The 10,968-nt window shown below is 37.9% G+C and overlaps 1 protein-coding gene across 1 annotated transcript; it reads left to right on the forward strand.

The window, feature by feature from the left end:
• Positions 1 to 1,809: 1,809 nt before the first annotated feature.
• On the forward strand, positions 1,810 to 8,817 carry LOC100888791 (G-protein coupled receptor 1-like). Its single transcript, XM_003725317.2, has 2 exons — positions 1,810 to 2,113; positions 8,636 to 8,817. Exons 1-2 carry the CDS (start codon positions 1,810 to 1,812, stop codon positions 8,815 to 8,817), a joined length of 486 nt encoding a protein of 161 aa, XP_003725365.2.
• The last annotated feature ends 2,151 nt before the right edge of the window (positions 8,818 to 10,968 follow it).

Consider the following 10,968-nt stretch of genomic DNA (forward strand, 5'->3'; position numbering starts at 1 on the left):
TTTTTTTTAAATTAATGATTACTTGTACCTAGGAAAGCTTATCAGCACCAATGCTGTTCTCCCTGATGGCCGTACACATTGAATTACCCTAGCAATAGCAAGGTACCCATTAACATCCGGGTGAAGACTGACAAATGTGGATTAATGCCCTAAAAAAAAGTTCCGGGCTGGGATTCGCACCCTCAACCGCTAGATCAAGTGAATAAAGTACTATGTAACTTCGTCTCTGTCTCGGCAGTGTGACTGCAGTGTAAGCCATGACCTTCATGTTATTGATAGAGTATGAAAATAACATCGCTGAATGGAACCGTGATGAAAAGAGCTCTTCATAAAGCCTCTTTAAAGGATCAACGTGCAATTACACCACGATTTGAAAAGAAATGTAAAATGATATGAAATCGTGTCTGTCACGAATGTCACTCACTCTCACTTAAGCTCATTAAATGTCGTTGCTAAATGTTTCAATGGAATAAAATAATTTCGAGTATTTTCAACCTTACCTTTCGGTTTTAAATGCACTGTATGCCCGTCAGGAAATGAGTACCAGCCTGAATTGGGATCATCATGATATAATATATAATTCCTTTATTTATTACAACCATGAGTTGGATTTCACACAATAAAAAGACAGGCATAAAAATGATTTACAATATATGGATATATATATATATATACTTTGTATAATAAAACTCTATAAATTGGCACTTTAGATACATAAATACAAGAAAATAACAAGGACAACCACATTTACACATAATTATAAAGTACATGGGACTTCACAGAACAATAAACATATATATCAACTGACATCAACTTATTGTTCAGAACAATCAAGAATGAAGTTTAACTTAAAAAACATGTAAAGAATGATCTGGAGAGTGGATTTTGAAAGAGAGTATAAGCATGTAGCATGTTCAATATGGAAGACTTCAAACCAACAAATTAAAATCAAATTCTGAACATTCTTACGTTCTGCGCTGAAATATGATAACTGTTCCGTGTCCAACAACTGCCCTCCTATATCAATATGCAATTGCTTGAAAATTTTGTCCAAAACTAAGATAGAAGACGAGATATTAAGTAACATTCGGAGAGCCTAAAACACAACTGGGAGCACAGTTGAATTTTATTGTCAAGGTCTAACATGTAGAACCTTTAAAAACAGACATGCATGCCGTCTGATAAATTACATAATTGCAAATAGAGCGAGAACTTAAATGGTTTTACGGACACACAAAATTGATGTTGATCACATAATGGTATCCATCAAATATCTTCGAACTCTTTGGCACGCTCTCTCCCTTTCTCTCTAAATCCTTATCTCTTTTTCCTCATTTCACTCACTTTCTCCGTAATAATGTTTGCTTTTTTCACTTCATCACTGCTGCCATGGCAAGTTCTCCCAACTCTTGACGCACGTAGCAAAATATCCATGGACAAGATCATTTGTGCCCAGATAATTACTCAGGCAACACGACCCTATTTGTTCGGTGAGATTATCGGTTGATCTGCTGACGGCGATAGACAAGAATTTTTCCGGATCAACATTTCAATAACTTTGCTATAACGGCAACATTTATTTGCCAAAGGTAGGCCCTTTGTAGAAAATTATTTAAATTCAGACATAGTTCAAGAAAGAATAACTTAAGAGAGAATAAAAACATGGCATACTACATGAATTCGACTTCGGAACTGAACACTTTGTTCACAACTATGAACGACTCAGCTAATGATTTGATTACATCTGAAAAAAACTATGAGATGACGGACCAAGATATTGTTACTGTTGTTAATCTAACCTATTATACGATGGTGTTGGTCTTAGGACTACCGGGGAACGCTGTCATCATCAAAGCCTACGCGTGGAAAAAACGGAAGACGAGCACCGATATCCTTATCATTGCTCAAGCGATAGTCGACTTCGTCGCTTGTGTATTCTGTCCTGTCTTCATCATCCGCAGTGCATTCCCAGGGCTGACGACCACAAGTTTGTGTCAAGCGGCAGCTCTCGTCAATAATGCAACGGCATTCGCCTCACTTTATCTGACCACTGCAATCAGCATCGATCGCTACATGGCTGTGTGTCGTCCATTACGACGACGAATAACGGTACGTATGTCCATTTTCATTGCAATACTGTGTACGGTCGTTTCCACCGTGAGTAACATTCCAGCTGCAGTGTTTACTGAATCTCGTCACTTCAGACGTTTTGGAAGAAGCATGTGCTTCGTTTATAGCTCTTACATCTTGGGTACAACAATGTCGTCTTTGGTGTTATTCTCGGTGTCGCTGATGACGAATACTGTCCTTTACGCTTTGATCTACGTTTCCCTTCGCAAGAGAGCAAAGATTAACGCCGACATGACGGGGAAGCATCCCGTTGTCGCTACTATTAGTTCAAGTAACACTCGTGACTTTATTTCCAGATCGAGGGAAAACCTTATGAAAACGGATGACATCACTTCTGCCTTCGATGTTACGAGTATCGCGAAGAAATTGCAAACAAATGACGTTTCGTTGCATACAGAGACAGCGGGATGTTCTAGTAACATTATCTTCCCATCGTCGCCTAGACGTAGGCCTAGGTCCTCCGGCTCGCATGTCACATGTGCAGTGACTAAAACGTCACGGGAACATCTAAACCCCCTACCGTCACACACATGTCAATCCCGGGCGTCATCACAAAAACAATTAAAACGCAAAAAGGAATGCGACTACGGAAGGAAAACGACCCGTATGCTCCTTATCATAACGGTATTCTTTTTCGTCACGTGGACTCCCAGGGCTGTAATTCCATTCATTCGACGGTCGGGTGTGTTAAGAGCTAGTCAATTTTCGGGATATTTGGCGGTTATCCAGATCTTCAACGCCCTCAGACTCCTGAACCACATCGTGAACTTCTTTGTCTACTATTTGGTCAACAACAGTTTCAGAAGAAACGTCAAAGAGTCGTGTAAACAGTGCAGATGCAGCCAGAAGTTGATAATGTAAAAGGCGTGTGAGAGATAAAGAATATGTAGACGGTGCTGATAAATAGCAGGTCATTTGACTATGATCTTTAATAGATGCCTAGAAACAGGGGTCTTCCCGGATTGTTGGAAGGTTTCAGACATTGTTCCAAACCCTAAAAGTACACCATGTAATACTGTTGACCAGCTAAGACCATATCATTCATCCCTACCTACCCATTTTACCAAATGGTTATATCAGGATATTATGAGTAAAATTGATAATCAAGAGTTTGGTAATATGAAAGGATCATCAAACTCTCATTACTTGATAAGTATAATCGATTCGATCTTGAAAGTTATTGACAATCCTGGTTATGTTGCCTCAGTTTGCACTATTGATTATGCTAAGGCGTTTAATCGCATCAATCTCAGTGTGCTGATTGAGAAGTTGATAGGGTTAGGTAATAATCAAAATGCTATCCTTCTCTTGTATAACTACTTGGAGAAAAGATCTCACTGTATCCGTTTAGGATCTACCTTTAGTGGGCCCCTACATGTTACCTGTGGAGTACCGCAAGGTACGAGGCTCGGTCCCATCCTTTTCTTAATCATGACAAATGATGTTGCAACCTCTACCCCTCTGAGATGGAAATATGTTGATGATTCGAGTATCTCTGAACTCAGACACAAATCTCAACCTTCCAAATTGCAAGATTATTTATCTATATATGATTACTGTTCTGTTGAGTTCTGTTGATAATCAGATGACCCCTAAACCTGAGAAGTGTAAGGTATTGCATATCTCTTTTTCGGAACCAGATTGTTATGCCCGAAGTTAGCATCATTAATTCTGTCCTTCAACCTACTGAGTTTGTTAAGTCATTAGGAGTGTACTTACACTTATAACAAACACAAACCTCCACGAGATGATTTGGTTGCTATTTATAGTATGTACATTAGTTAGTGGAATATGCCTCTCCAGTGTGGTCAAGATCTATTACTGCCAATCAGTCGAACACGATCGAACGAGTCCCCAAAAGGTCTTGTCGTATCATTTGGGGATATAATTATGTTGATTATCTTCATGCCCTTGAAGTTTTAGAGATCCCATCTCTTGGAGATAGACGACAACAATTGTTCATAAATTTTGTTAAATCACTCTTGCAATCCAGACATGCTTCTATGCTCCCCCCACGTAGAGATTCCTTACCAATTTGTCGCCAGTTGAGAAACAGTGACCCTCTTTGCCAACCAGCTTGTCGTACTTCCAGATACCAACATTCATTCATACCACAGGCAGTGAAGGTGATCAACATTATGAAGCTTCTGTAAATCTCTCACCTTCTCATTTTCCTATTTTGTGTTTTCACCTCTTTTTGTCGAATTCTCCTCTCTTTTCCTCCTTGTTATATTTCTATTCTTCTTTGGTAGATTGCTTATGTTTATTTTAATTTATGTACATGTATTTCATAATAATTGCAGTGATGTCCACAATGTTTGGAAACTTGTGCTGATTTTACAGATTCTGCAGATCGTATTGATATTTCCCTAACTCTTTTCATATCTAATTCCCCCTCTCTCTCTCTCTCTCTCTATCTCTCTCAGACTTTCTCATTTTCTCCCTCTCTCCCTTTATCTTACTCTCTTCTCTTTATATGCTCTCTTGAGGCATTCTTTATTGTATGTTATATGTATCATCGCAATACTTGTACTCTTACTACTCTGAAATGAAATCTACAGTATTTAGGCACTATTTTTGTGTAAATTTTTACAGTTTGTACTGTTATTTCCCTGTTTCTCTTCCTTCTCTTCCTTTCTCTTCCTCCCTTTCTTGTTCTCTCCTTCCTCTTCCATCTTTTACTCCCTCTTTCTCATCCTCCTCTCTATCTTTGTCCTTTCTCCTCTTTCTATACATTCATGGGAATTTCATTCACTGTATAATACCTTCTGCATTATATTCCCATTATTCAACAGTACACTTGCTCATCTCAACTTTTAATACATAAAATTTACAGTTTGTATATTGGCGTACTCAGATCCTACTACCAGCATCACTTTTATTAATAGGCTAATGGCTGTGTCCTTAATACATTTTACTGAAATGTTATATTTTTTTGGTGCATATAGCTCCGTCTAGTCTCATTTGACAACGCCCCCTATCGTCGGGAGTTAGCAGCCTAACATGTTAGCCTATGGAATTTTACCCCCAAAATAGTTTAAAATTCTTTTGTTTAAACGAAAACAGATCCACCCCGATGTACGTTATCACTAGCTCTTTCATTGGAACCCTCATGTCCCATTGACTTTTGAAAGTTAACCCACCGTAATTTGATCAAAATAGGTTGCAAGCTCGCCATTGCCTATATTACACATGTGAAACATGTCGAACTTTGGACTCAGTTTGCCAAGCGATTGTAAGGTTTTAGGTCAAGCACACGAAGGATATTAAGAAGCATGAATAATAATAAATCAATTCTGATCGGTTCCTTATGTCCATTCAGCCAACCCCCACCGTAATTTTTCCATTGAAGGTAGGGCAAACATTTTGCCGAGGTAAGCAAAAACATGAATATTCATGATCGCCATGGACTATTCGATTATTTACAGAGGGGTGCAGTTGTGCACCACATCGAACTCCCCAACTTTAAGTCAAGTATTTCATTGTATTATGTAGTTTGGCAGGTTTATTTTAATAACTGTTTAATTATCAGATATGAATGATAGTTTAAAGATATGGAAAATGTTCTTGTATTTTATATTTAGCAGAGCAATCTCACATACAAATTCACTACCAAGTGTCGTCTAATCCGCCGATTGTCGTCTGCTATATACGTCCAGCGAGCAAAAATGAGACAACCGGAGCAATATGTTAATATTTACATGTATATTTATATTAATATTTTGTAATGTATTTAATGATATATATTGTTATAGAATCCCTCTGGGGCTCAGTTTCCCTCTCTCCTGTCTTTTACGTTTTACTCTCTAGCTACCTGCCCGAGAAAACTGCTGTCTTTTTTGTTGGTCGTCCCTGTACCCACATTAGAGACTTTTAGATTCTGCACGACGAGAACGTGGACTGCCCTTTTAAGGCAATGCGACGTCCTTTTAAGGCACTGGCAGTGACGTCACATTGCCTTAAAAGGCAGTCCGCGTTCTCGTCGTGCAGAATCTAAAAGTCCCTATTATTCGTCCGTCAGGTTCGTGGTCTTCACCTAGTGGGAGGATTCCGGATCGGATGGCGGGTGTTTTGGGTGTGGGGACGGCTAAATCGTGTTCGTGCAGGATTCCCGGTTGGGTTGTGCGCGTCACTTTAATTTTGTTTAGCTGACGTTGTATTCCCCTCTCTTTCACCGTTAATCTTTTTAAACCCCTTTAAATAGTCTCATGCTTCTTCATTTTCTCCTTTTTTGGACTCTCGGTCTGTGCCTGATTTAGTTATTGCGCACCTCGAGAGTCCTCTACTGCTGTCATTCTAATAATGTAGACTTATTGTTGTTACTGTTTGTATGTTCTTCGTGATGATAATTATTCGATATTTTAACTTATGTAACTTATTTATGTTTTTCGTTACTGCTATTTTATTACGAATCATTGATTTAAATTTTATATTGTATCCAAGACAGGTGTCAGTCTTCGGACTGTTTGTTCTTGGATTTTGATGTGATTTGATTTCAATAAATCCTATATACTATAAATATATACACTTATAATCAGGTTTACATTACTTTTTGTCGTTTCAAGTCCCTTTTAAATGATAGACTAAATTTCTACATGATTAATATAGGCCCCTACCCCTGGCTAGTATTTAATTTCATTCAATGACATTTGCTGTATTAGGCGATCTCATATTCATTTATTTTGCTCTCTCTTCCTCTTCCTCCTCTCTCTCTCTCTCTTCTCTCTTTTTCACTCTGTCACTCTTGCTCGTCTCACTCTATACAGTGCGTCCCAGAAAAAAACAAAACCAAGAATTATCGATGTTTTATCTTAACTTTATCACAATTATAATCAATAAATGACACATATTTGTAAAGCTTAGATCCTACTATTATTTTTATGCAACTCATATTACGCGTATTTTACGGATAGGTGATTATAAACAAATTGAAGAAAGGGTACCAAAAAGTCAATTGGCGAACAGTATGTGAATTTCAAAGAGAACATCATATGTCTAGAAAGTTTATTTTGCATTTTCATATACACCTCAATTAGATAAAATGACCTGTGAATAACAAAGTTCTGTTTGTTCAAAATAATGATTGCATCTCCATAATTTTGTTTAAAAAATTCGTTTTCACTGGCTGCCTGTCGTAGCTATAAACAGAGTTGACAAAAGACTTTAGGCATGGCTGATCGTCAACGAAACAGGTTGGTGAGTAAAAATGATAAAAGCTAATTGCTAGTAAGGTACGTTTTCCGGCTCCCGGACTACAAGGCCTAAAAAAAAAACTTGTTGTATTTCCCTTTGGGTGCCAAAACATAGGTCGGTCGGTCGAAAAGTTTTTATTTTAAAACTTTTTCTTTTCCCGCCCTCTTTTGGCTGATATTTCTCAGTTTTTAATGCTGTAATACATGTGTTTCAGCGTCATCATTCCAGTCATATCTTTTTCACCTCATAATAATCCATGGTTTGCAATGTTGTGTTGATCGAGATGTTTACGCTAGTAGGGTTTTGAAAGTAGGACAGAAGACGAGTGAGAATTTGGGAATGATTTGATCGTATGCATTTATATCCCATTTATCCCAACAAACTATATACATATTTTGTTTATTCATTAATAATACAAAAATCTAAAAAACGGTTTACACATTTTTTTTTTTTTTTTAAATGCCGACCGTAGAATTTCAGATTTTGGGGTCGATCGCAAAGGGCAATATAACAAGGTTTTATTTTAGGCCTTATGGTGACGTGTGACAAGTTCCCATGACCTCGTGAAGAATTATCATACATGGTTATTCGATTATTTGTCTTTCTAATGTTGTTGTTGTTTGTTTGAAGGAGAAAAAATGAAGCAATTCAAAAGATCTGCTGAACACGATTCTTTGTTAAATACCAAGGTCATAGAAAAAGCTTGCAGAATTACAAACATCATAACACTCTGTGTTAGCCCCCCCCCCCCCGCCAAAAAAAAAACACAAACAAAAACAAACATGAGTTACATTTTGGTAGCGATCGCTGCACTTATGCCTGACGGAAATCCACACGTTACGGCACTTTGAACGGCCTACCTTCTGCACGCGCGAGTTGGTGCCACTATACAGGGTGAGTCAGAAAAAAATGTCCCACTTTTCAAAAGTTGTATTGTTTGAAGTATGAATATTTAATTATGGGTTTCATGATATGTCTTGATAGAGTTATCCTCTGAGTACATTTAGGTACCATTTTCATTTGAATCCCTTCATGCATGACTGAATATCAGACAATCTTTACAAGACTGTCAGATTTCACTTGCGCCAACTTACTGGGTGAGGAATAAAACAGTGCATTGGACAAAGACATTCAGACAGACAGACAGACACACGCACACGCACACACACACGCACTTGCACACACACGAACACGCACATAGGCACACACTCACATACAAATAACGCAAACGTCGGTGAATTAAAAAAACAATTTTTTGGGTATTTGTTGAGGTATTTTATTGTGGTACAACAATGAATCTGTTTCCCCAAAGTTCTCCATCCTCCTCCGTACTCAATTCTTGACATGGCCGCCATTCCTCCTGATGCACAGTTGTGCACAGTGAAGCATTCCTTGAAAAGCTCGCCGGATCATGTCCCCATCTTGGCGTACCACGTCTGTCTCGTCCACGATTCTCCTCCGAAGCTTCTCGATGTTCACATGTGGGCTGCTTAAGATCCTTGACTTCAAGTGCCCCAACATGAAGAAGTCGAGAGGATTCATGTGCACTAATTCATGATGATGATGATGATGATGATAATTAAGATTAAGATGATGACAATGATGATGATATGATGGTGGTAGTGAATGTGTACTAAAGGGAAAGATTGTCAGGGAAATGCATAAACATTCAGGGATCTCGATAAAAATCAATGCTTAATCAGAAAAGGGAAAATTATCAGACAATTGTAACCGTGTGTTGTCTGTGTTTGTGCGTATGTGAGTGTGTGTGTATGTGTGTGGGTGAGTGTGTGCGTGTGTGTATGCGTTTATGTGAGCGTGTGTGTGCGTGTGTGTGTCCGTGTGTGTGTGTGTGTCTGTCTGACTGTCTTTGTCCAATGCACTGTTTTATTCCTCACCTAGTAAGTTTTAGCGCAAGTGAAATATGGCAGTCTTGTAAAGATTGTCTGATGTTCAGTCATGCGTGAAGGGATTCAAATGAAAATGGTACCAAAATGTACTGGGAGGATAACTCTATTCAGACATATCATGAAACCCCTGATTAAATAGTCAAACTTCAAACAATACAACCTTTAAAAAGTGGGACATTTTTTCTGACTCACCCTGTAGATTCAACCTCTTTTATTTTTATACCCCCGCTTTTGCTCTTGGTTTTTCCAATTTCATATAACATGACCAATCTACTGTTTGTTGATGGTTTGTCTTTGTCTTCTAGTGCATGTAATCATGTCCGCCTCCACCTTAAAGGCAATTGATTGCGAACATTGGCTGACATTTATTCTAAACTTTGGTCGGTATATACTTCTGCAACAAGATACGACATGGCTGTAAAATTAGAACTTCTTTGGAGGGGCTATGTACGTGAAGTACTACATATCTTGTTGTTCTTGTTGTTCAAAAGGGGTAATGAATTCATTTGACAACGCCAAATCATATGCTTGTTATAAAAGCAAGATTTAACGAGAAATGTATACATCTATAAAATCGAAATGTTTAAGATTATACATTGACAAGAAATTCAAACTTTGCTACATAGATACCGAAAATTGATTTTTTTTTTTTGACAGCACAATGCTGCCGATTAGGTAAATCTTATTAGGTTGGGTAAGAAAAGAAAAAAAAAACGTGAGATGGTTATTCGTTAACTTAAATTTAATCATTATGTAACCTTGACCAAACTTGATTTAAAGGTGTATATTGCACATTGTGATTCCGCCCATCATTAACATGGAGATAATTATTGTAAATTGTGTGCGTGTGCATGTGGGCGGTTTTGGAAATTATGTTATTCCAATATTAAATTTGCGGTTCATACCACAACCACAAAGTTTGTTTTACCATTGGTAGGATTTCCTCATTCGTTTCCCCTTTTGTGCACGATACGCGCCTTTAGATAATCATTTTCATACACCCTGTAATAACTATTGTGTTACACGATTACATAGAAAGAATACGACAAATCTGTATGCTATTGAGCGTCTAACATGTTTGTTCGTGTATTCAAGCCGAAATTTGTACAAAGATGGCTACTTCCAGCTCGTGGGACTTGAAAGGGGAGGATGAAATACGACATGAAATCTTGACGTACACACCAGGCAAAGTTGTGCCATGTGACGATGAACGAGTGATGTTTCCTGATAAGCTTGCCATTGGTATGGTTGATTTGTGCGGGTATGGTGTCGGCATGGCCCATGCCCTCAGATGTGCTCTTCATGGAGACGTAGAGCCGAAGGATCTGGCTGATAATTGTCAAACATCTACTGAGGACCAGGAGGAGTATATGACCGATTCTATATCTGTCATCATGAAATATTCCGATGGTTTGTATATTGAACAAAATTGCAATGTTGTTTTGTATGTGTTTGATGTATTTACAAAATAAAACTACATCCTCTACTATAAACCTATATATTGGGGATGAAAGCATGTTTCTTAACCATAAGGTATGTTTGTGGTAAAATAATAAATTGTATGGGAAAATTATGTTTTTTAGTATTACTGAACCAACGGAATGCCCTTTTGCCCTAATAAACTAGCATTATGAAGAATGTCTAGACACTCAAAATAAGTTGGGTACAACAAATAGTTTATTTTGATTTCCTGTTTGGTTCTTCATTGTCTCTAGAAAACACTTATTGCACACGT

The sequence above is a fragment of the Strongylocentrotus purpuratus genome, unplaced genomic scaffold (genome assembly GCF_000002235.5).
Source record: "Strongylocentrotus purpuratus isolate Spur 01 unplaced genomic scaffold, Spur_5.0 spur5_scaffold_16, whole genome shotgun sequence".
Taxonomy (NCBI): Eukaryota; Metazoa; Echinodermata; class Echinoidea; order Camarodonta; family Strongylocentrotidae; genus Strongylocentrotus; species Strongylocentrotus purpuratus.

What these genes read in the sequence shown, in the direction of transcription:
- LOC100888791 (XM_003725317.2), top strand. Translation starts at nt 1,810, where the DNA reads ATGGTGTTGGTCTTAGGACTACCGGGGAACGCTGTCATCATCAAAGCC. An exon ending in ACGACGACGAATAACGGTAC is followed by an intron (nt 2,114 to 8,635) that starts GTATGTCCATTT and finishes GTTTCCCCAAAG; the next exon opens with TTCTCCATCCTCCTCCGTAC.